The 27,327-nt window shown below is 44.4% G+C and overlaps 1 protein-coding gene across 1 annotated transcript; it reads right to left on the reverse strand.

The window, feature by feature from the left end:
• Positions 1-9,841: 9,841 nt before the first annotated feature.
• LOC108798919 (gastrula zinc finger protein XlCGF26.1-like) lies at positions 9,842-11,269 on the reverse strand. Its single transcript, XM_018570724.1, has 2 exons — positions 10,630-11,269; positions 9,842-10,545 (listed from the first exon to the last, which is right to left on the reverse strand). Exons 1-2 carry the CDS (start codon positions 11,267-11,269, stop codon positions 9,842-9,844), a joined length of 1,344 nt encoding a protein of 447 aa, XP_018426226.1.
• Positions 11,270-27,327: the final 16,058 nt, after the last annotated feature.

Below are 27,327 nucleotides of genomic sequence, written 5' to 3' on the forward strand. Positions count from 1 at the left end.
GCCCCCGCAAGAAAGAGAGGGGGGGGGGGGGGGGGGGGGGTTGATGGCCAGCAACAGCCTGTATATGACCCCCTCCCTTCCCATGCTGCACCTCTAAGGACATGCTTCAGGTCTGTGGGAGATCTAAGCAGGTATTCATCACTGTGACTGACAGATCGGAGGCTGCGCTGAGGCCAGGCTCTGTCTGTGGATTTAATGAAACAGCTACACAGATGCTGAAACTTGTTTTTTTTTATTACACAGATCTAGACATATAAAGTGTTGTTGTGTAACAATATATACAATATAGATCAGCCTTTCTCATCCTGGTGACTTCTGCATTCCTCATGGGTACCATAACATTTTCACACAGTGACATGAATTTCCATGTTACAGGCGGCTCTTGATGTGAAGGGAGGGCTGATAACATGATGGGGGTGCTCCTGATGTAAGGGGTCCCATTGTGAAGGGGGTATCTTATGTGAAGGGTCTGTGATGTAAAAGGGTTGCTTTGATGTGAAGGGAAAGACTGATTTAAAAGGGGGATTCTGATGCAAAGGGGGAACCACCCTTAAACTCCATACCAGACACCAGAGGCGTAACTAGAACCTTCAGGGCCCCAGTGCAAGAAACCATGAAGGCGCCCCCAACCCCCCACCGCCATGGGACCACATGGTTAATCGGAAGGCTGCCGAGGTCCCCAGCAAGTGCTGGACCTCAGGCAGCCGCTTGTTTAAAATTGTAGTGCGGTGTTCTGTTGAGAACGCTGACCCAGTATCTGCACTTACGTACAGATGGGATTACCGAGGAAACCGCCATCTATCCACAAAGTATTCGCCTGTAATGGTCAATTGTGACCGGCAATAACATACCGTCCATGGCAGGAAATGATGGGTGGCAGTAAATGATGGGTGGCAGTAAATGATGGGTGGCCGTGAATGATGGGCAGCAAACCAACAATTCAAACAAAACACCCTGTAAATAAATCCCAGTCTCCTCCAGAGAGGCTGAAACTTAACCCTGAGGCCCCTTTCACTCGGGCCATCCCATCAGGTCCACCTGTCAGTTGTTTAGGCAGACCCGATTGGATGTCCAATGCTGCTGAGACTTGTGGTTCCTCCTTGTAATCTGTTAAACCCTACAAGATGGACTCTTCCTACACCTCACCTCTCTGCCCTGTGTCCCTCTTGCTGTACCATATTGCTGCCTTGTGGCCCCTTGCTGTACCATATTGCTGCCTTGTGGCCCCATGCTGTACATGTAACAGAACAAGACTTTGTATCCATTATTATGTATCACAATATTACACTTGGAACACATCATTGCTGGAACATCTGCACAGATAATATATCAGGGGGAGGGAACCTCAACAACCTGCTGTGGAACTACAAGTCCCATGAGGCATTGCAAGACTCTGACAGCCCCAGACATGACTCCCAGAGGCAGAGGCATGCTGGGATTTGTAGTGTGTCCTGTGGTCACCTCCTCCATGGTGTAAAAATAAAGACAAGACGGATCTGAGAGACATTTGTGTCCAGAATCAGGAAGAGAAAATAAAGGTGATTTCCAGAGGTGATTGGAATGAAGAGTGTGAGCGGAGCTCAGGATGGGGTCAGGTCCGGATGTGTCAGAAATGGGTCAGTGTGGTGTCAGTGGTGACAAGCTGAAGAATGGGGATTACCTCCATAGGATGTGATGGAAGGATCGCCTCTAGTGCTGGTATCGGCCGCTCGGGGAGAGAGGAAGTCACCTCAGAAATGTGGGAGGAGTCTGAAGGGAGGTCATGTCATGATTAGCCGGAAGGAAAACACCGACCTGGAAGTGATGTCCTAACAGCATCATAGAGAGGAGGAAGGAGGATAGAGAGGTGCAGAGAGGGGAGGGGGAGGAGGTGAGTGAGAACGGAGCACACGGAGGACTGATGATAAGAAGTGGAGGATCTGGTGGAATGGAGCACACGGGGGAGGGGAGAATACTGTGACAGAGAAGAGTTCTCTATATGTACAGTGCGGGGAGCAGAGGAAGAGCCATGGAGGAGGAAAACTATTCCGGGGGACAAAGTGATCAGGAAACTGCTGACATCACATAGATGATGAACCGCTGGGACAGAGACTGCAGAGAGCTATGAGAGGACCGCAATGACAGCAACATGTCTGTGTCTGATGAGAGGAGGCAAGCTCAGCACTACAGCTGTTATCAGACTACAAGTCCCAGCATGCATCTGTCTCTGGGAGTCATGTCTTTGGCTGTCAGGGTCTTGCAATGCCTCATGGGACTTGTAGTTCTACAACAGCTGGAGTGCTGGGATGTACTCCCCCTGATACAAGGACATCAACCAGAAAGGAACTATGATGATAATACAGTGTTATAGTGTAATGTCTATGGAGTGAGGGCTGTCTCTCTCTCCTCTGTGGGCTGTCTCTCTCCTCTCCATGCTGTCTCTCTCTCATTCTCTGTGGGCTAGATACCAAACGTGTCAAGCCTTAAAATTGTGTTCGCAAAAAAAGTCAATACCCCAAATTTCCCATAGGGAACATTTTAAAAGCTTTTACCGCTCATCAGTTCAGCGTTCTCAGTGATTGATGGGGCTAGAATTTTTGCTCTCACTCCGGCGTTCGTGGTGATATGTAACATGTGTAGCGCAAGTGTCGTTTTTGCACGCCGACGCATGTTTGCATGTGTATGTTTGCGCTTTATGTTTGCGCGTGTATGTATGTTAAAGGGACCCACACCTGTCGCTGAGTAAAAAGGGGCTCTCCGACATATTATTGTTTTTTATTTGTAATATTCAGAAGGGTTTTTTTTTAGATAAATATAGATGAGTGAATATGAATATTACATTGGGGGACAATTCACAAAGCTCAGCGTTACGAGAGTTTATCTATCCGTATTTTACTACTCTTTATTTTGCTCGCTGAAACATGCAATTCACAAAAGCTGGAATCGTGAATGCACACGCAGTTTAACGTTCCTTAAGCAAGTGTTATTTTAACTTCACAGACTTTATTTTATCTATTACTGTGATAAAATAACACCCAAAACGTTATTTTAAAACTTTTGCAGTGCATTTTGGTAGCAGAAGGGGGTGGAGCAGATGCCTAAATGACTGTTACTTTCACTTTCACCACACAAAAGGATTTCACCTATAAGGAAGGAATATATTCCATATTCGCCACATGCGTACTCATTTTACATTTTTGGTAGAGAAGAAATCATAAAGAAATAACAATAACTTTTTTTTTTCTGAACGGAATGAATATATGTAAAATTAACCTCTTGCCGTCCGCCCGTAGTAGAAAAACGGACGGACGGCACTGCTGCATTGGCGGGTTGCCGTCGCCAGACTGCATTTTTTTTCTGCTTGCGCGCGCACGATCTACATCTGTTGACAACCAGACAGTGTAGGGGGGCAAGCAATTCTCCTTATCACTGTGACATAAGGAAAGTCATCGAGGGGCGATATATTTCCCCTCGCTTTCTATCCTATGTACAGGACTAGTGGAACCCAGACCAGGTTTTCGGGTTGAGACTTTGGGTCTGAGTAATCCAGCTTGGGTTTTGTGTCTCTCACCTGGATAGTTAATTGCTTAATGAGTGATTATCCAGGTAAGATAAAAGGGGAAGGCTGATGTTGCTCTGGCCTGGGATATATGAGAGAGAGAGAGAGAGAGAGAAGAGATGAAAGTATTTTTGTTTTGTGAGGTGGCTGAGATAAGCTCACCACTTGGTAGTGAGGGAACCTGCCTGTTTAGTCAGAGCCTGGATGGCAAGGATTTGTTTTCTGTTTTATGGCAACCTTTTTAATAAAAACTGACTGCTAGTCAGATTGTAAAATAACTTTTGCTGCCTGGACAACCTTTTCCCCAGGGAAGGTGATCCCCATTTGAGCTATACCCCCACACCACCTATAAAGCCTGTCTTGATATTAAATATGATGCATGGAACAATCCACTTGCTCTACAACCCCACTGAAGGGTGTCCGGAGACATTCGATTTTTCTTGTCATGTGAGATTTGCCACTAACCTCTAACCTACGTATGAATAACGTGTGACAAAAGGACCTTTTGTGAATTGCATTTCAAGCATATTTCATCACTCCAGCTGTTAAAATAACGTCTGAATAGTTAATTTACTACTTCTTAAAAATAAGAAGCGTTATTGAGCTTTGTGAATTGACTACTATTACACAGCAGCTAGACACTGAGTGGCCAGATTATTATGACCACCCCATCAGTACTTCGTTGGGCCACGAGATGACTCCATAAGATGACTTCGTTGGGCCGCCTCGTGACTCCACGAGATGTTGAAAGGTGATGTGAGGAATCTGACACTGCACTGTTGCCCTTCTGTTGTCTTGTACCAGTCTTGCCCCTCCCCCGTTCTGCCCTAACATTGACTAGTCGCTGACGGCCACAATTCGCACGTTCAGACCCAGATTTTCGGCTGACAGTCCAGTCTTTAAACACTTTAACAATGAGCCCCTCATTTAACGAATTCTGCTGTTTTGCTGATACTCGCTCCATGGCTCCGAGCGCCAACAATCATCCCACGTTCAAAGGCTGTTAAATCGCGTTGTTTACCCGAATCTTCAGGAAAAAAATCACTTCTAATGTCGTGGTAAACAACCTGCTTCCCTATTTATAATGGTCTGGCCCTCTAGCAACTTCAGCGCCAAATTATAGCCAATTATAGCTAATTTGCCTACAAACGTCAGGTGGTCATAATAATCTGAAACAGAAAATGAAATGACCAAAGAATGGTCAAAATCAAAAGGCAGTGCAATGAGGGTCGGAGTACCAAAAACCACACACCTACTGATCACCACCAGTACACCCTGTTAAAATTGGTCAATCAACCAAATCACTCATTCAAAAACCATGCATACTCCGACAAGCTGATCACCATATATTTTGAACCGGTACTGCTCACAAAAAATTGGAGCAAAACAGCGTTATTGGACTGCTACACGTGGTATGTCTCCAAAACGAGATGTGATTGATTGGTAAGCTAGGGGATGGCAATAAAGTAACTAGAGCTGCAGCTAACGATTATTTTCAAAATCGATTAGTTAGCCGATTATTAGGTTCGGTTAATCGGATAAACAATAAAATTTTAAAAAATGGCTCCAGTGATAGGACTACTAGTTTGTATTCAGATTGTAGTCCATCACAGGAGCAAGCTTGGAGCGGTGGAAGTAAAAAAGAAGATAGTGTGGTGTGCAATATAGTGAAATGGAAAGTGTAAAATTATACAGCAATGAATGCAGAATGGCACCGGCTATAGAGGACTACAAAACCCAGCAATAGTACATTATACAGCACAATGCAGAATACCACCAGCTATAGAGGAATACAACAAATCCCAGCAATAGTACATTATAGCTGGCGGTATTCTGCATTGCGCTGTATAATGTACTATTGCTGGGTTTTGTAGTCCTCTATAGCTGGTGGTATTTAGCATTGTACCACTTTATAATGATTTATTGCTGGGATTTGTTGTACTCCTCTATAGCTGGTGGTATTCTGCATTGCGCTGTATAATGTATTATTGCTGGGACTTGTAGTCCTCTATACAGCGCAATGCAGAATATCACCAGCTATAGAGGAGTACAACAAATCCCAGCAATACATTATACATACAGTGTATAATGTATTGCTGGGATTTGTATTCCCATGTATAATATACAGCACAATGTACCATCAGCTATAGAGGAATACAAATCCCAGCAATACATTATAGAGCACCATGTGTGGGAAAGTGCAGGCTTACCTGAGCAGTCTTCCAGCAACTTGCTTCTGAGATCGGACCTGTCTATCAGCGGCTGTCATTCCCCCCACACCTGCTCCTCCTTACTACATCTCCCCGCGTCCCTGTGCCGATCGTGGATGTGGATGGGCAGGAAATGTGAGGCGGGGAGGAGGTGCGGCGTGTGGAGTGTGGATGCGAGCGGGTCTGGCAGCGGCGAGCATGAGGTGGGGAGGAGGTGCGGCGCACAGCATGTGGAGCTGTGAACAGGGCCAACTGATCAGAAGCCGATTAATCGATTATTGAAAAAGTTGACAACTTTTTCTATAATTGATTATGTTGATTACTTGTTGCAGCCCTAAAAGTAACTTAAACTTCTCCGCTGGATTCAGAAGTCTTTTTGTTATAATAATCTGGTCACTCAGTATATAACAAGCGATATCAATGAAATAACGGCCGAAATGAAGAAAACAAGCTTTGTGAATTGACCCCCATTGTCTTTAATTCATCCAGTGAGATTAACTCTTGACATTTGCACACGTTATAATACATATTTAATCCTGAAAATTACCTAAACACCCCCCGACAGTTACAGGTGAAACTCGAATAATTAGAATATCGTGCAAAGTTCATTTATTTCACTAATGCAACTTAAAAGGTGAAACTAATATATGAGAGAGACTCATTACATGCAAAGCAAGATAGTTCAAGCCGTGATTTGTCATCATTGTGATGATTATGGCTTACAGCTCATGAAAACCCCAAGAACCCCAAATCCACAACCTCAAAAAAGTAGATTATTACATGCAATCAATAAAACAAGGATTGTACATAGAACAATATCGGACCTCTGAAAAGTACAAGCATGCATATGTACTCAGTACTTGGTTTGGGCCCCTTTTGCAGCACTTACTGCAATTACTTTTGCACAATATTCTAATTATTCGAGTTTCACCTGTATATATTTGCTAAAAGCACAGACACTGCAGCATAGAATGACGACAGTTGAAAATTTTTACTTTGCATGATATTAGTGCAACTCTTTATTAAACCCAAAATGTCAGTGAAATGACACCTAAGTAAATGTAGTGCCCAGAGACAGAATATAAACACCCATTTGTTGTAAAATATAAAAGATGAGGTCATGCCAAGTAAATAGATACCCAACATGCCAAGCCTAAAAATTGCTTGTGTGCCCTTGAAATTGCGTAAAAATACGGCACCCTAAACTGTCCAGGGGAGATGCTTTAAAAGCTTATAAAGGTCATGAGTTTAGAGATAACTGTGAATATTAGCCCTAGAATTATTGCTCTCACTCTGGCCCTGTGGTCCCTGGAGTGTAAAGCAGCGTTCCAGCAGCTTAAGCAAGCACTTGTTCAGGCTCCTGTACCAGCCACTCCTGACCCTACCAAACATTTTGCTGTTTACACAGATGCCTCCATGTTTAGGTAGGTAGTGGTGCTAATCCAAGTCAAAGATGGGCACGACCATACAGTTGCATATATCAGCCACAAACTCTTGCACAGGGAAGTAGCTTACTTGGCCGTGAAGAAAGAATGTTTAGCCCTGGTACAAGCCCTCCGTAAGCTACAACCCTACCTGTATGATCGATCATTTACTGTCCTCACGGATCATAACCCCCTTGTTTGGTTGAACCGGGTGCCCAGAGGCAATGGACGGCTGTTGAGGTGGAGCCTGGCCCTACAGCAGTTCGTTTTCACAATCCAATATTCGCATGGGAAACACAATGCTAATGCCGATGAACTATCTCTCCCAAACGGAACTGGAGGGGTGACCAATGCCATGGACATCCCCAAGTGGACTCATAGAGGGTCTCAATGGGTCTGCCAACCGTTAATTTGGGGGGGGAGCTATGTGACGAACTGCTCATCAGTTTACGGTTTATGTGTGTGTGTGTTATTGTTAAGTATGTTATACCGGGTAACCTGTTTATCAAAAGACCGTCAGCGCTTCCCCGAAAGCTTTCTTTGTACTCCCAAGGAGCTCGGGACAATGACATTATCCCACTGATGCATCTAGCCGTACCCCTCCTGTGGCCATCTGGAGCTCTTGGGCAACTAGACCCCAGTGATGGGGTTGGAGAGACAGGATGTCTGGGAGGGCAGGGTGTATGTGATGTGATTACAATCTTATCTGATCACTTTGTCTATAAAAGGTTTCACAGTTGCTCAATAAAGCAGTTTGTTTCATCCTACACTTGGTTTCAGCTAGTGACTGGGTGCTAATGATCAATTAGGTTGCAGCATCTAGTCAGCAAGGAAAAATATAGCAACAGACTTACTCATCCTGAGAAGTGGAGCCCGTCACACCATAGACTCTGCTAAGTCAACCCCAATGTGTCTTTAACAGATTTATTTTTATGGCATCAGCACTGCCTTTGGCCCCATTCGATTAGCTATGATGATCACACCTGGAGGAAGCTGATCACCTAAAGTCTCATGGAGGAATTTGTGAAACTCGTGGGATTGGCCTCATTTTCAAATGTGAATGGGGTCTAAAAGATACAAGCAGATATTTCTATCATCTAAAATGTTTCACTTTAAGAATTTCCTGGCTTCCTGTTTTAGAGTGACTCCTTTCTCAAGCAGAATGCTATGTAGTCACCCTTGTGTGTGCTAGTAAGCTGTTCGTATAGTGTAGCAGGTAAGTTGCGCTCAGTCTAAGTGAATGTGAATTCTAAAAAAGTAAGAGAACAATCTCTCAGTTCAAAGGAAATCATAAACATCTGTGTAAATGTCGGAATCCTCTATCTCGGCCTGTAATAAATAAATGAATAATCAAAAATTAAAGAACAATCTCTCCGTTCAAAGGAGAACCATAAACTCTGTATAGATGCCGGGAAAACCATTATCTTGGCATGTGGTGAATAGAATATAAATTCCGACACCACACGGCGTGTCAGTGAATGTATATGTGACAGGAATGCCGGACTCTGATACTGTAGCCCAGAAACAGTCTGTGATTGTAACAGTGTAGCAAAAAAACTTAATTACAATCCATATGTGAGTGAACAATAGATCAACAGGTTTTTCATGTGCAAAAAACTTAATGCAGTGAGCAAAGAAAAATAATGATTTCAATGTCCTAATCAAAAAGACAGAAAAAAGGTAAACCCAGGTGTTATACTCACAATTTCTCAGCATCACAATAACCCATATAAAAAGTGAACAATCCAAAATATATAAAATAAATGCGCTCTGATTCCCCTCTCAGATGGATGCAAGGGGTTAAATATCTAAAATAATACCAACGATATAGCAAGCAATCAATTTCAAAGGTCTTGCAGTTTATATGAAATGGGATAAGAGCAGTTACTTTCCTTCTTTCAATGATGTTTAGATGAATAATCCGAGTATATCAAACCAGTCAATGAAAAAGTCCGGAAAGTCCTAAGGTTCTAGTATTCCACCTCCTCCATTTTTTTTTCTCCCAATCAGGTACTGAGGTGTAGTTTTCTCCTTCTACCTCGATTTTTCTAAAGCTTCACCGAACAAGCTGGCGGCGTATGTCTTTTTTGTCAATTAAATACCCTAGACCTGTCAAGCCTGCAGCAGGTGCTACATGAGGAGTCTTTATATTCTTTGCAGGTTGGGGAGGGGGGTGAAGAAGCTGATGATCAATCCACGGCAGGGTGGACAGGATCTCACTGTGAGGAAGAGGGAATCCAGACACACAGGGAACAAGGTAGGTGGTAGCAGCCGCAGGGATTACAAAGACAAGAGATCAACAGGAAGTCCGACTGGGTGTAAAGACACGTTGCTTCTTGTTTCATTAGTAAGCTGTTCGTGTCTCCAAAAAAACACAGACAAGTAAATCAAGCTACTCCCCTTAACCCCACTCCTCCCTCCTCTAATCTAGTAGATGAATGGTTGCTGTAGTCGGTCCTTTGTGATCTTATACTGGACAATAATTCACGGAAGCTGAGGTGAGACTTGGAAGCAGCAAACATTATGATTGTAAGAGTTTGGGCAAAAATGTAAAAGCAATTCTTTGCTGGGCAATGGATATTTGTTTGATCTGGATTCATTATTGAAAAAGTTTGAGAGTTGAATATGGAAAGTACTTTCCACGTTCAGAGCATCCAAATAACTTGTATTCAATGGTGGATCTTCTGGTGACTAATAAGATTTACCTTTTGTGCGAAGCCCTTGTCACAAACTGGGCATTTAAATGGTTTCTCTCCAGTGTGAGTCCTTAAGTGACCAGTAAGCTGCGTCTTTAACCTGAAACATCTGTCACATTCTGAACACCTGTGTGGTTTCTCTCCTGTGTGGATCCTCTGATGTGCCTTAAGTTTGCTCTTTTGTGAGAAGCGCTTGTCACATTCTGAACACCTGTATGGTCTCTCTCCTGTGTGCAACCTCTGATGTTCAACAAGACTTTCTTTAGTTATGAAGCTCTTATAACATTCTGTGCACTTAAATGGTTTCTCTCCAGTGTGATTCGTATGGTGTTCAATAAGATTTTCCTTTGATGTAAAACCCTGTTCACATTCAGAGCACTTGTCACATTCTAAACATCTAAATAGCGTCTCTCCTGTATGGGTTTTCTGGTGCTCAACAAGAGTTCCCTTTCGTGTGAAGCTCTTGTCACATTCTGAGCATTTAAAGGGTTTCTCTCCAGTGTGAGTTCTCTGGTGAACAATGAGCTGAACTTTCCTGGTGAAACATTTGTCACATTCTGAACAAAAAAACAGATTCTCTCCAGTGTGGAACCTCTGATGTGCAACAAGATTTTTCCTTTCTGTGAAGCTCTTGTCACATTCTGAGCATTTAAATGGTTTCTCTCCAGTGTGAGTCCACTGGTGAGTAGTAAGACGTTTCATTATGGAAAAGCACTTTCCACATTCTGGACATTTAAATGGCTTCCCTCTACTGTGACTCCTCTGGTGTATCATAAGGTATTCCTTCGATGTAAAACCCTTTTCACATTCAGAGCACTTAAATGGCTTCTCTCCAGTGTGGAACCTCTGATGTGCAACAAGAGTTTTCCTTTCTGTGAAGCTCTTGTCACATTCTGAGCATTTAAATGGTTTATCTCCAGTGTGGATCCTTTGGTGTCTCATAAGACTTGCCTTCGCTGTAAAACCCTTTTCACATTCAGGGCACTTAAATGGCTTCTCTCCAGTATGATTCATTTGGTGTTGAGTAAGATGTGCCTTCAATGTAAAACCCTTTCCACATTCTGAACATGTAAATGGTTTCTCTCCAGTGTGGATCCTTTGGTGTCTCATAAGATTTGCCTTCAATGTAAAACCCATTTCACATTCAGAGCACTTAAATGGCTTCTCTCCAGTGTGACTCATCTGGTGTTGAAACATTTTTGCTTTATATGAAAAACTCTTGTCACATTCAGAGCACTTATATGGTTTATCTCCTGTAGTACTCCCCTGGTGTTCAGTAAGATGTGTCTCATGTTTTAAGCTCTCCACAAATGGTTTCTCTTCTTTAGGAATCATCTGGTGAACTATTAAAAATGCGTTTGTAATGAAAATGTTCTGATACTCCAAATTCTCATGTGTCATGTCTCTGCTTGGTTCCATTATGTGCTAAAGTATACAGACTTAGTAGTAGTATGATTTCAGACTGCTTACATCCAAAATTGAAGCATTATGGTGGATTCCTGAAAAATATGGAAATAAATTATAAAATTATAGAAGAACACTTAAAGAGTGACCTCAGAATTTAATACATTCCGGGGTTTTACATCAGAATTGTAATGTATGGTACATCCATGGCATTGGATTTACAAAGCATTAGAGGTTTTCTAAAGATAGTTTAAAGCAGAAGGTTTTCCATTTACACTATTCCGTCTCTGATTGAAAAGTCAGATGGAGCCATACGAAGAGGAAGCAGTCACTGTTCTGGGTTAATCCTATGTATAAACGTAAGCCTAAGCTGTTGAGCTCTGTAAACAGCCTTTTTTTCAGCAAAGGAGCAAAATAGAGCCTTGAAAACTTGTATAAAAAACAAAAGCATAATACACAAGTAGATAGGGGTTCCTACAAGAGTGGTTTATGGATTAAGAAGGGAAAGATATTTTAAAAAGCCATATGAAGAATAGGATCACAATATTGAGGGGAGAGTAGATTAGAGGAAATAAGGGAGTAATACAATAGCTAGTACATTTGTCTATAAGACATCCTAGTAGAACACAAGGAAAATAGACACAAAAGAGGAGTAGAAAGAAGTTTCGTCCATAGAGAGGAGGATGGGGCGACATATTTTTCACAGGGGTGGTTTCTTTTTTTTTTTCTTGTTGTTGTTAGGGGGCGGAACAATATAAGTGGACCACAAAGGTGGCCCTGCTTCCCATCCCTCCAGAAGAGGAAGAATGGAAAGATTGGAGTAAAGCATAAGAAAAGGGGATGTAGATTTGGCAAGAATCTATGTGAGTGGTTGATTTATGATGTACCTGTGGGTTTTGTATTTAATATCTGCTATATAAAATGTATTGTATTAATTATACTAAATCGAAGTGCAATAAAAACATATTAAACAAAAATAAAAGACAAAAGCTTCAGGTGCTGGTTGTATAGGAAAATGGATATTATTTCAAATTCATAGTTCCCCCTCCAATGTCTATATCACTACTTCTTCTTGTAGTGACATAGTGACTAACTGGGAAAGCTATGGCACCCAGCGGGGCACATGCTATCTGGCATACACTTCTGCAAGAGATTGACGATTCCTTTATTCTGCTACCCATTGAGGTTAGTATTATGCGTTTTCATTTACAGGGTACAATTTTCAGACAAACCAGATGGTTACTTTATAAGAGAACTATGACATAACCTTTTTTGGCCATAGTTCCTTTTAGAGTCACAGGAGGACATGTACTATGGCATCCTCTGACTCAAAAGCGCAGAGGCAGAGCGAGCTGTGCCGGCCCTTCTGCCCCATCTGTCCCTCCAGTCAGTGCTGGAGGAACAGAGAGGGGAGTGGGGGGGGATCCTAATTTTTCATGTTTTTAAATCATACATGTTACTGGAATTTGAGTCCCCAGTACAGAGCTCAGTTTGTCGCTGCCGAATTCTGCACCAAAGAAAAGGAATTATTATGATATCCAGGAGGGTGGACTACTATGCAGTGGCACCAGATGTCTATTGTGCTTAGGGGCTCACCTCATCTTCATAAGAACTTCTTTAAAATGTATGCACACAAAATATATCGACTGCATGTCCCTCTGGACTTATCCTGTTGCTGCACTATATTGCTGCCTTATGACCCCTGCTAGATTAACTCTTGCTGCACTTTGGATTACTGGATTGTTATCACGGTGGCTCTGGAATTATTCCTTCCTGGGCCACACTGACTACCCATGTTCTATAAACACACACAGCCACTTGCGGGCACGGCCAGGACGGAGCATGCATGGGTGCTTTCATAATTCAGCTTAATTTATAGAGGCACCTGTGTAGGGGATGGGGGGAGAGTGATGTGGGGAGCCACTAGAAAATGAGGAATTTAACATTTTAAATTAAAACAAAACAAAGGATTTCTTGTTGTATGGGCCTCTTATTTATAAAAATATAAAATCACAAAGCTTTAAAATCACTTTAACCCCAGCTCCAACACCATGCTTTGTATACCAAAATTCCCCAAAAAGCATCCCACTCATTGGGTCCCATGTATTTCTGCTCTGTGTCTGCATTCCAAGTTCATCACAAGCTGGTTGGCAGTGGTGGAATGACAGCTCATGAGATGGCAGATGAGAGCGGACACACCATGGAAACAACACAAGCTCCAGAATTGGATTGTGATCACTCTACAAGAGTGTGTTGGGGAGTTGGGTCTCAACTACAAGGAACTTTCTAAGGAACAGCTGGTTAGGATGTTGGAAGATGCCTGGCGGCAGCACGGGTTGGGCGTCCACATTGTTGAGTCACAACCCAGGGCTCCCCGGTCCTGCCAGTAAGAGCCACTAGGTTTCTGGCTCCCCAGAGCAAAAGGTGCATGGGAGGGGGTTTGATGCTTGATGGTCAGCACCAGCCTGTATATGACCCCCCTCCCTTTCCATGCTGCACCTCTAAGGACATGTTTCAGGCCTGTGGGAGGTCTGAGCAGGTATTCATCACTGTGACTGACAGATCGGAGGCTTCGCTGGGGCCAGGCTCTGTCTGTGGATTCAAAAAAACCGCTACACAGAGGCTGAAACGTAACCCTGAGGCCCCTTTCACCAGGGTCGTCCCATCGGGTCCACCTGTCAGTTTTTTAGGCAGACCCGATAGGATGCCCAATGCTGCTGTGGCTTGTGGTTCCTCGCTATTCCATGCTCATAAGGTCTGCTGATACCTATGGTTCCTCCATGTAATCTGTTAAACCCTACAAGACTGACTCTTGCTACACCTCACCTCTCTGCCCCATGTCCCTCCTGCTGTACCACATTGCTGCCTTGTGGCCCCCTGCTGTACCATATTGCTGCCTTGTGGCCCCCTGCTGTACATGTAACAGAACAAGACTTTGTATCCATTATTATGTATCACAATATTACACTTGGAACACATCATTGCTGATAATATATCAGGGGGAGGGAACCTCAGCAACCTGCTGTGGAACTACAAGTCCCATGAGGCATTGCAAGACGGACAGCCCACACATGACTCCCAGAGACAGAGGCATGCTGGGATTTGTAGTGTGTCCTGTGGTCGCCTCCTCCGTGGTGTAACAATAAAGACAAGACGGATCTCAGAGACATTTGTGTCCAGAACCAGGAAGAGAAAATAAAGGTGATTTTCAGAGGTGATTGGAATGAAGAGTGTGAGCGTAGCTCAGGAAGAGGTCAGGTCCGGATGTGTCATAAATGGGTCAGTGTGGTGTCAGTGGTGACAAGCTGAAGAATGGGGATTACCTCCATAGGATGTGATGGAAGGATCGCCTCTAGTGCTAGAATCGGCCGCTCGGGGGGAGAGAGAGGAAGTCACCTCAGAGATGTGGGAGGAGTCTGAGGGGAGGTCTTGTCATGATTGGTCGGAAGGAAAACACAGACCCGGAGGTGATGTCCTAACAGCACCATAGAGAGGAGGAAGGAGGATAGTGAGCTGCAGAGAGAGGGGAGGGGGGTGAGAACGTAGCACCCGGAGGACTGATGATAAGAAGTGGAGGATCTGGTGGAATGGAGCACACGGGGGGAGGGGAGAATACTGTGACAGAGAAGAGTTCTCTATATGTACAGTGCGGGGAGCAGAGGAAGAGCCATAGAGGAGGAAAACTATTCCGGGGGACAAAGTTATCAGGAAACTGCTGACATCACATAGATCAGTGTTTCCCACCCTTTCTAGGGCCGGGACCCCTTGGTAACATTTGCCAAGTTGTGGTGACCCCCAAAGGTAAAATGTAGGGATGAGGCGGCTGCTGCAGCGACATCTGGCGGCGTGGCGGGAGAACTGACACTGCTGCGCTAGGAGAGAGCTGAGGAGGACTCGCACCTTGCTCAGCGACCCCACAGGCTGAGAACCACTGCTATAGGCAGGACCGGGCTCTGCAGCTGGAACTAGAAGAATGGGATTTAAAGTGTGTGGCTATATAACGTATGAGGTACATACTCCGCAGTACTGTCACTGATAGGGAGGCGCACGTGTTCTCAGCTCCACGTGCCGAGCCCGCCAGGAAGCTGACAGTGCGCAGTGCCAATCACAGGCACTGAGACATTTCCCCATCTCTACAGCTGCGGACCGGGAAAATGGAACGCATAGCTAGAGGTGTGTTTTACATATTTTTTTGCTTGAATACATACATATTGCACCCGCCTTCTGCCGCTGTCAATCACTAGAAGGGGACCTGATGGAGAACTTCAGGTCCCCCTCTGCTGATTGGCAGCACCAGAGGGCAGATGCAATAGCTAGTTTGCTATAGGCTTTTGCAAAGTGAAATAGCCAATAGGAATCTAGCTATGCATTCCTATGGTGGGTTGTTTTTTTTTCTGACATACGGCGGCCCCCGATTTAAAAAAAAAAAAAAAAAACAGAGCAGAGAAAGGTCCCGACCTTTCCGGGAGAAAGTGTTTCTCTCCCGACGGCTGAGAGCCACTCGGCGACCCCTGGCAAATCGTCATTCGACCCCGGAGGGGGTCCCGACCCACAGGTTGAGAACCACTGACATAGATGATGAACCGCTGGGACAGAGACTGCAGAGAGCTATGAGAGGACCGCAATGACAGCAACATGTCTGTGTCTGATGAAAGGAGGCAAGCACTACAGCTGTGATCAGACTACAAGTCCCATCATGCTTCTGTTTCTGGGAGTCATGTCTGTGGCTATCAGAGTCTTGCAATGCCTCATGGGACTTGTAGTTCTACAACAGCTGGAGTGCTGGGCTGTGCTCCCCCTGATACAAGGACATCAACCAGGAAGGAGTTATGATGATAATAACGTGTTATAGTGTAATGTCTATGGCGTGTGCGCTGCCTCTCATATTAATAATAACAAACGAAATAACACACACACATGTTGTGAGTAGGAGGGAGACACATGTTGTGGGTAGGAGGCGGACACGTGTTGTGGGCAAAAGGTGGCCACTTGTTGTGTGTAGAAGGCAAACACATGTTGTGGGTAGAAGGTGGACACGTGTTGTGTGTGGAAGGTGGACACGTGTAGTGGGTAGAAGGTGGACACACGTGTGAGTGAACCAATATAACACAACATTAATTGTGTATGGAGACGACACGGCTACACTGTATAAGGATGGAATCCATTACTGGAGCAATATTCTTCGTATTTCCGGCCACATTCACAGGATTCATATTTGAGGATTAGTTTCCATACTCGGGTGTATTTCCCCTTTTGCAGTCACGTATGAGAAGACCCCTCTGTATATTTGTTGTGTGTTCCCATTCACACTGCGCACTGAAAGACAACTTTTCAAAATATGTTCCTTACCTTTTCAGATGTTTTGTTGCAGCAGACAAGACGGCTGTTTATTCTCAGCACCTTCACAGTGATCTGTCCTCATAGGAAGACTCGGGACTGACATGTGAGGATTGTGTTCCTCTCATTAATCCCTGAATGCAGATTCCGGGGCTGTAATCCTTTAACCCCTGCACATGAGCTGTGTGCAGCATCTCACCAGGGCTGCATTTGATACAAATGTATCTGTATGTACATGGTGGGGGCGGGGCTTTAAATATTTCTTGATTTGTGTAATTTGTTTTACATTTAATTTATTGCTGTCACAGGGGAGCTAACAAGCACAAATACAGTGACAGGTCCTCTTTATGGAGACATCAGGGGTCTAGGGACCCCTAATATCACCTCCGGACCCCCAAAAAGCTGATGAAGCACAGATTGTTCTTTATCTACTTCTGCGGCTACATCAGCTGGTGACATGACAGACTGACACTGGAAGTGATGTAATAGACGTCGCTTCCAGGTTCGGTGATCGGAGGTGAGATCAGCAACTGATATACCTCCAATGTAGGTGCAGAACACGCGCCGTACCAGTCCCGGGTCTGCATGGGGGACAGCGGAGCCGGGGAAACCATCCAATAGGACATTTTGTAACACATAGCTCCTCCTCCCATTATCCTCAGAAGTTTTTTTTGTCATTTATTTATAGCTGTCTTGGTTCTGTCCCAGCGGTTCACATACCACTGCATGCCGAGGTCAGCGCTCAGTGAGGAAGAGCGAACGCTGTGCTTCTTGAATCCCCCGTTGCACCCCCGCCTCAGCATTCCCCGTTGCGCCCCCCACATGCCTCTGCTACCGCCCTGGTGCCACCGCTGCTTACCTCTGTGCTCATACTGCCGGCTTGGTCCTATCCAGCGTCTGGGACCAATAGCCAGCCTGCTATTGGATATTTTAAAATGCAGTGGCCAATAGCAGGCTGGCTATTGCTCCTGGCCACTGCCTGCTGTGTTTACATTCAGCTGCCTCAGCAGGCAAATGGAAAGGGGACACTCGGGGTCTAATAGACCCCTAATGTCACCTTAAAGAGAACCTGTTATCTATAATGTGCTATCACATGGGTGGCTTGTGAATCCCCAATGTGATAGCAGTAAAGTTTAAGTAAAAAAAATAAAGTTAAATAAAAAAAGTTTAAAAACACCCCAAAAAACGTGCGTTCAGCGGCGTGGCGGTGCCATTCATGTGACACCCCCCCTGCAGTTTGATTGCCTGCACCGGAACATGAGGTACAGAAATGCCCTCCATTCAGGTCCAGTGCAATAAGAAAAAAATAGTGCTTGTAGCATCTTTCTCAGACCACACTGAACCGAAGCGCAGGCATTGTTTTGCCACACACTCTGGTGGCGTGAATGCAGGAAGCCACCCAGTGGATCCTGCTGGAAGGCACCAGAGCTGGTATGAAGTGACCCTCACTCTAAACTGTTGACTGGGCTATATTTTATACATAACTATAATTTTATATACACTGAGTGGCCAGATTATTATGATCACCTGACGTTTGTAGGCAAATTAGTTGTAATTTGGCGCTGAAGTTGCTGGAGGGCCAGACCATTATAAATAGGGAAGCGGGTTTTTTTACCACGACAGTAGAAGTGATTTGTTTCTGAAGATACGGGGAAACAACGCAATTTAACAGCCTTTGAACGTGGGATGATTGTTGGCGCTCGGAGCCATGGAGCGAGTATCAGCAAAACAGCAGAATTCGTTAAATGTTCAAGAGCAGCTGTTGTTAAAGTGTTTAAAGACTGGAGTGTCAGCGGAAAATCTGGGTCTGAACGTGCGAATTGTGGCCGTCAGCGACTAGTCAATGTTAGGGCAGAACGGAGAGTGGCAAGACTGGTACAAGACAACAGAAGGGCAACAGTGCCGTGTCAGATTCCTCGCATCACCTTTCAACATCTCGTGGAGTCACGAGGCGGCCCAACGAAGTCATCTCGTGGCCCAACGAAGTACTGATGGGGGGGTCATAATAATCTGGCCACTCAGTGTATAAATTGTACGTTTTATCCAGTTGTGGTGTGTTCATTTAGATTTTTGCTTGGTTATTTTAGGGATGCACTGATATCATTTTTGTAAGACCGAGTACGAATTTCCCTCAAGAACTCGCTGATACCAATTACAATACTCTTTTTTTAGTGTCATGTGACAGTTTTTCTAAAACAATGCAGACTAATGACTTTAGGACAGTGGTGGAGCACCAGGGCCCAGTTGCTGCTGCTACTGATGCGACCCTGGTAGTTTTGCCAATGACTCCAAGCTGTAGTGGGACCACAAAACCCAGTAACACATTATGGCACACTGCGGAGTACCAACAGCCAGAGAGGACTTTTAAATCCCAGCAATATAATATGCAGCAATGCAGAATAACATGAAGCTACATACTCTGTTGCTCAGCAAGACTGTGTGGGGTCTCACCAGGGCTGTACGGGTTCTCAGAAAGATCTGCAGGTCCCACCAAGGCAGCGATCGGGTATCACCATGGCTGTGTGTGGTATCTCACCAGGCTTCATACCGACACTGCTGCAGATGTCTTCGGTCAGGAGGTTCTGGTGACTGAAGGTACGGCCATCCCACTGTGTGGTCAGTATCCCTCAACTGACTACGAAAAGTCCACTCCAGTGACTGGGGCTTGTACAGAGACTGCGCGCTCTTGTGCTCACTGCTGGCAGCCCAATCACCAGACTAAGCAGGGGAGGACCCAGCACCTGGTGACAGCTCACTTGCCCAGTCACCGCTGTCTCATCAGGCGGGGTCACTCTGAGCACCAGAGGGTGGGGAGAGATGGAATTGATATCCCCTGGTTGTGTCCAGGAGCATAGGGAATGATGGGAGCCCAGAGGATTGTGGTAAACTATGGGGTCTATTCACTAAGCTTATAGATGCCGAACAGCAGTGAGTGTTCACTGAGCGGTGTTCGGCTCAGTCCCTCAGAATAAGAATAGACCGAACAGCAGCGAGTAGCCTGCCGGAGGTTCGGCATAGCCGATCCAGATGTTGGATCGGCTGAGTCGAACTCCTCCTGCACTTTGGGTCGGCCATACATGCTGAGCATGTTCGGCCGACGAGAAGCCACCCGATGTATGGCTGATTTCAGCCGATGTAGGGCTGATTTCAGCCGATATACGGCTGAAATCAGCCGTACCAGCCTGAAGTGAATAGCCGAACAGCGTTCGGCTCACTTCAGGTCGGTCTTTCGCCCAGCTGTCAGAAGCAGGCTGTCGGCCGGCCGCTCAGCCAGCTTCGGCTTTCAGCACGGCTCAGCTGACTTGAGGCATATGCCTTCGGCTCGACTGAGCCGCTCGGCTAAGTTCGGGAGCTGTACGGGCTTTTGTGAATAGCCCCTACAGCAGCCCTTCGGTTCTACTGCACCGAAGGGGTCCTGGGGCCGAAGCTAGCCGAAGGATCGGAAAAAAGCTACGGCTAGATCCTTCGGCTGCTTCGTGAATAGACCCCTGTGTTAAAAGGGACCCCCACCTGTCGCTGAGTAAAGAGGCACTCCGACACATTATTGTTTTTTTATTTGTAATATTCAGAATATTTTATTTAGGTAAATATTAGATGACTAAATATGAATATTACATTGTCTTTAATTCATCCAGTGAGATTACCTCATGACGTTTGCAATGAAAATTACATAAAAACCCCAGAGAGTTAAATATTTCCTGAAAGCACAGACCCTGTAGAATAAAATAACAACAGCTGTAAATTTTTACATTGCATGATATTATCACAACTTTATCAAAACCAAAATTTCTGTAAAAATTAAACCTTATGTTAACTTGAGTGCCCAGATACAGAATATAAACACCAATTTTTGTAAAATATAAAAGATGAGGTCATGCAGAGTAAAAAGATACCCAACATGCCAAGCCTAAAAATTGCTTGTGCGTAAGTGAAGTGGCAACAAAATACGGTACCCTAAACTGTCCATGGGCAACGCTTTAAAAGTATATAAAGGTCATGAGTTTAGAGTTAACTGTGAATATAAGCCCTAGAATTATTGCTTTCACTCTGGCCCATGCAGCAATACCGAACATGTGGAGCACAAATTACTTGTTTACGTTACTCTGCGTGCATTCATGAAGGATGTTACATTTGGTTTTGTATTTTTAAATTTATTTTATTTTTTACCCCTAGTATCACCTTTCCACTGCATAGCTATTCAAGTGCAGATTAATGGAGAACAATGAGGCGAGTGCTTTTCCCTCATCCTCATAGTTTTAACCGACCTGTGACAATGAAACTGTCACAGGTCGGCTCAGTAGATCGGGAGGTGAGCGAACACATACCGGCGTTTGCTCACTTCTCGATCCTGTCAGGGAAGGGACTGGATTCCCCCCTCCTCCAGCGCTTACTGGTGGAACGGATGGGGGAGGGGCGGGTACAGCTGGCTCTGCCTCTAGACAGAGCAGAGCCAGCTGTCACTCACGCAGCTGGGCGGATCCAGACATAATTGTCGGGATCCGTTTCAGCTGCGGCGTCTCAGTATACCGCGAGCTGTAGCTTGCAGTATACTGAGCTTAGGGTGACGGGAGGATGCTAGTTTGTGTCCTCCCGTTACCCTAAGGAGAACTATGGGGAAAAGCCCTAACCCCATATTTCTCCTTTAAACTTTCATAGCTTCTTTCTCTGCTTCTCTACCCGGGGAATTACATCTGAGGAACTGGAAGTGATGCAATCAACGGCGCTTCTGGCCCCATTCAGCGGGTAGAAGATTGATAAACAGATGTTTGCCTGGTCTCTCAGCCCTCTCCACACCGACAACTGATATGCTGGGCATGGGCCAGCAAATTACTAAGTGGTTTACAAAATCTGATATTCACCTCAAAGTCTCAAATGGGAGATCTGTACACTGTAACGGAATTGATTTACTAAAGGAATAGTTTATGTTCACTATGTAAACTATATATTTACTTAGCTTAGTGAATGAGTTGAAGATATATTCAACTCTATTATGCAATAATGTGAAAGAAAACAAAATGTGTTTTAAAATTCCCCTCCTTATTGGGCAATCAAAGTGAACAATGCTCCACCTTATTTAATAAGCTAGGTGACCATATGTGAAGACCTGCTCATCAGTTTATGGGTTATATATGTATTATTGTTGGGTTATTTAGAAGTATGTTATACCGGGTAACCTGTTTATCAAAAGACTGTCAGCACTAGCCTGTTAGCTCTCTTTGTATTTCCAAGGAGCTCAGGACAATTATATTCTCCTACCGGTGCATCTAGCCAAGACCCCTGCTGCGGCCGTCTGGAGCCCTTGGAAAGCTAGATCCCGGCAGGGATGGAGAGTCAGGATGTCTGGGGAGGGCAGGGTGCAAGTGTAGAGCTGCAGCTAACGATTATTTTCAAAATCGATTAGTTAGCCGATTATTACGTTCGATTAATCGGTTAAACAATAAAATACATTTTAAAAAATTGCTCCAGTGATGGACTACTAGTTTGTATTGAGATTGTAGTCCATCACAGGAGCCAGCTTTGGAGCAGTGGAAGTAAAAAAAAAAGTGTGGTGTGCAATATAGTGAAATGGAAAGTTTAAAATTATATAGCAATCAATGCAGAATGGCAGCGGCTATAGAGGACTACAAATACCAGCAATAGTACATTATACAGCGCAATGCAGAATATCACCAGCTATAGAGGAGCACAATAAATCCCAGCAATAGTACATTATAGCTGGCAGTATTCTGCATTGGCTGTATAATGTACTGTTGCTGAGTTTTGTAGTCCTCTATAGCTAGTGATATTCGGCATTGCACCACTGTATAATGTACTATTGCTGGGATTTGTTGTGCTCCTCTATAGCTGGTGGAATTCCGCATGGCGCTGTATAATGTACTATTGCTGGGATTTGTTGTGCTCCTCTATAGCTGGTGGAATTCCGCATGGCGCTGTATAATGACTGCACTTTGGGTCGGCCATACATGCTGAGCATGTTCGGCCGACGAGAAGCCACCCGATGTATGGCTGATTTCAGCCGATGTAGGGCTGATTTCAGCCGATATACGGCTGAAATCAGCCGTACCAGCCTGAAGTGAATAGCCGAACAGCGTTCGGCTCACTTCAGGTCGGTCTTTCGCCCAGCTGTCAGAAGCAGGCTGTCGGCCGGCCGCTCAGCCAGCTTCGGCTTTCAGCACGGCTCAGCTGACTTGAGGCATATGCCTTCGGCTCGACTGAGCCGCTCGGCTAAGTTCGGGAGCTGTACGGGCTTTTGTGAATAGCCCCTACAGCAGCCCTTCGGTTCTACTGCACCGAAGGGGTCCTGGGGCCGAAGCTAGCCGAAGGATCGGAAAAAAGCTACGGCTAGATCCTTCGGCTGCTTCGTGAATAGACCCCTGTGTTAAAAGGGACCCCCACCTGTCGCTGAGTAAAGAGGCACTCCGACACATTATTGTTTTTTTATTTGTAATATTCAGAATATTTTATTTAGGTAAATATTAGATGACTAAATATGAATATTACATTGTCTTTAATTCATCCAGTGAGATTACCTCATGACGTTTGCAATGAAAATTACATAAAAACCCCAGAGAGTTAAATATTTCCTGAAAGCACAGACCCTGTAGAATAAAATAACAACAGCTGTAAATTTTTACATTGCATGATATTATCACAACTTTATCAAAACCAAAATTTCTGTAAAAATTAAACCTTATGTTAACTTGAGTGCCCAGATACAGAATATAAACACCAATTTTTGTAAAATATAAAAGATGAGGTCATGCAGAGTAAAAAGATACCCAACATGCCAAGCCTAAAAATTGCTTGTGCGTAAGTGAAGTGGCAACAAAATACGGTACCCTAAACTGTCCATGGGCAACGCTTTAAAAGTATATAAAGGTCATGAGTTTAGAGTTAACTGTGAATATAAGCCCTAGAATTATTGCTTTCACTCTGGCCCATGCAGCAATACCGAACATGTGGAGCACAAATTACTTGTTTACGTTACTCTGCGTGCATTCATGAAGGATGTTACATTTGGTTTTGTATTTTTAAATTTATTTTATTTTTTACCCCTAGTATCACCTTTCCACTGCATAGCTATTCAAGTGCAGATTAATGGAGAACAATGAGGCGAGTGCTTTTCCCTCATCCTCATAGTTTTAACCGACCTGTGACAATGAAACTGTCACAGGTCGGCTCAGTAGATCGGGAGGTGAGCGAACACATACCGGCGTTTGCTCACTTCTCGATCCTGTCAGGGAAGGGACTGGATTCCCCCCTCCTCCAGCGCTTACTGGTGGAACGGATGGGGGAGGGGCGGGTACAGCTGGCTCTGCCTCTAGACAGAGCAGAGCCAGCTGTCACTCACGCAGCTGGGCGGATCCAGACATAATTGTCGGGATCCGTTTCAGCTGCGGCGTCTCAGTATACCGCGAGCTGTAGCTTGCAGTATACTGAGCTTAGGGTGACGGGAGGATGCTAGTTTGTGTCCTCCCGTTACCCTAAGGAGAACTATGGGGAAAAGCCCTAACCCCATATTTCTCCTTTAAACTTTCATAGCTTCTTTCTCTGCTTCTCTACCCGGGGAATTACATCTGAGGAACTGGAAGTGATGCAATCAACGGCGCTTCTGGCCCCATTCAGCGGGTAGAAGATTGATAAACAGATGTTTGCCTGGTCTCTCAGCCCTCTCCACACCGACAACTGATATGCTGGGCATGGGCCAGCAAATTACTAAGTGGTTTACAAAATCTGATATTCACCTCAAAGTCTCAAATGGGAGATCTGTACACTGTAACGGAATTGATTTACTAAAGGAATAGTTTATGTTCACTATGTAAACTATATATTTACTTAGCTTAGTGAATGAGTTGAAGATATATTCAACTCTATTATGCAATAATGTGAAAGAAAACAAAATGTGTTTTAAAATTCCCCTCCTTATTGGGCAATCAAAGTGAACAATGCTCCACCTTATTTAATAAGCTAGGTGACCATATGTGAAGACCTGCTCATCAGTTTATGGGTTATATATGTATTATTGTTGGGTTATTTAGAAGTATGTTATACCGGGTAACCTGTTTATCAAAAGACTGTCAGCACTAGCCTGTTAGCTCTCTTTGTATTTCCAAGGAGCTCAGGACAATTATATTCTCCTACCGGTGCATCTAGCCAAGACCCCTGCTGCGGCCGTCTGGAGCCCTTGGAAAGCTAGATCCCGGCAGGGATGGAGAGTCAGGATGTCTGGGGAGGGCAGGGTGCAAGTGTAGAGCTGCAGCTAACGATTATTTTCAAAATCGATTAGTTAGCCGATTATTACGTTCGATTAATCGGTTAAACAATAAAATACATTTTAAAAAATTGCTCCAGTGATGGACTACTAGTTTGTATTGAGATTGTAGTCCATCACAGGAGCCAGCTTTGGAGCAGTGGAAGTAAAAAAAAAAGTGTGGTGTGCAATATAGTGAAATGGAAAGTTTAAAATTATATAGCAATCAATGCAGAATGGCAGCGGCTATAGAGGACTACAAATACCAGCAATAGTACATTATACAGCGCAATGCAGAATATCACCAGCTATAGAGGAGCACAATAAATCCCAGCAATAGTACATTATAGCTGGCAGTATTCTGCATTGGCTGTATAATGTACTGTTGCTGAGTTTTGTAGTCCTCTATAGCTAGTGATATTCGGCATTGCACCACTGTATAATGTACTATTGCTGGGATTTGTTGTGCTCCTCTATAGCTGGTGGAATTCCGCATGGCGCTGTATAATGTACTATTGCTGGGATTTGTTGTGCTCCTCTATAGCTGGTGGAATTCCGCATGGCGCTGTATAATGTATTATTGCTGGGATTTGTAGTCCTCTGTACAGCGCAGTGCAGAATATCACCAACTATAGAGGAGTACAACAAATCCCAGCAATACATTATACATACAGTGTATATTAGTTGTTGCAGCCCTATGCACGTGATGTGATTACAATCTTATCTGATCACTTTGTGTATAAAAGGTTGCACAGTTGTTCAATAAAGCAGTTTGTTTCACCCTACACTTGGTTTCGGCTAGTGACTGGGTGGACTAGAAGCTAATGATCGTCATGTTGCAGTATCTCCTCAGCAAGTAAGAATACAACGACGGACTTACTCATCCTGAGTAGCGGAGCCTGACACATTGGTGACAAGTGATGGGATGCTCTTTCTTGCATAGGAGACATTCAAACCACCACCGGGACCCTATCCTCATCATCGGATGAGAGGCCGCCCAGCCATGAATGGAACAGCAGTACGACAAGCTCAAGAGGTCCACGTTGAAGAACTTACTGGAAGCCCGGGGAAAAGTCACCAGCAACAAGCCCAAAGCCGCTATCATTGCTGAGCTGATGGAGGGTGACTGTTAAACAGGTTACACAGTATAGCATACTTATCAAAAGACTGTCAGCACCACCTCCCCTTTAGCTCCCTTTGTACTCTCAAGGAGCTCGGTACAATGACATTCTCCTGTATGTGCGTTTAGCCAGACCCCGGCTGTGGCTATCTGGAGCTCATGGGTGGGGATGTAGTCAGGATGTATGGGGAGGGCAGGGTGTATGTTAAGTGATTACAATCTTTTCTGATCACTTTGTGTATAAAAAAGGTTGCTCAATAAAGCAGTTTGTTTCACCCTACACTCGGTTTCGGCTAGTGACTGGTTGCTAATGATCATCGGGTTGCAGCATCTACTCAGCAAGGAACAATATAGCGACGGACTTACTCATCCTGAGTAGTGGAGCACGTCACACCATAGACTTTGCTAAGTCAACCCTAATGTGTCTTTAACAGACTTGTGTTTATGGCATCAGCACAGCCTTTGGCCTATTCACACTTGCGAATGAGGCCAATCTCTTGTGTCTTGTGAATTCCTTCTGTGAATCATGCAATCCCTGGCAGGTGAGAAGGGCTGTACAATTTAATAAGTTGTTACCACCCACAGCCATTTGTGGCCATTCACTTAATCACATATGCTGTGATTAGCTATGATGATCACACCTGGAGGAAGCTGATCACCGAAGTCTCAGGGAGGAATTTGTGAGGCTTGTGGGATTGGCCCCATTTTCAAATGTGAATGCGGTCTAACAGATACAAGCAGATATTTCTATAATGTGAAATGTATCACTTTCAGAATCTAGATAGGGCTTATCTCCTAGGTGATTCCTCCAGTGTACAATGGAATTTATTTTTTAAATTAAAGTGATATTAAAGTCAAAAGGGTTTCAAGATTTTTCAAATGCTGATGAAATCTCTTACAATGGATGCTGCTCCCTGATGTTTTAAAAGTCTTAGTTTTCTACAGAATCAGCTGATCCCATAAACACTTGTCCTGTCTTCCTGTTTTAGAGTGACTCCTTTCTCATACAGAGAGCTATGTAGTCACCCTTGTGTTTTCTGGTAAGCCGTTTGTGTCTTCTCAAACAAACAAAGCAAATCAAGCTACCCCCTTAACCCCACTCCTCTAAGCTAGTAGATGAACGGTTGCTGTAGTCTGTCCTTTGTGATCTTGTACTGGACAAGAATTCGGGGAAGCTGAGAGACATGGACATATTCAGAAACATGATGATTGTTTGGGCAAAAATGTAAAGCAATTATTTGCTGGGCAATGTATATTTGTTTGATCTGGATCCATTATTGAAAAAGTTTGAGAGTTTAATACTACTTTAAGTACTTTCTACGTTCAGAGCATCCAAACAACTTGTGT

The sequence above is a fragment of the Nanorana parkeri genome, unplaced genomic scaffold, assembly GCF_000935625.1.
Source record: "Nanorana parkeri isolate BGI_ZX_2015 unplaced genomic scaffold, ASM93562v1 scaffold1585, whole genome shotgun sequence".
In the NCBI taxonomy this organism is placed as follows: Eukaryota; Metazoa; Chordata; class Amphibia; order Anura; family Dicroglossidae; genus Nanorana; species Nanorana parkeri.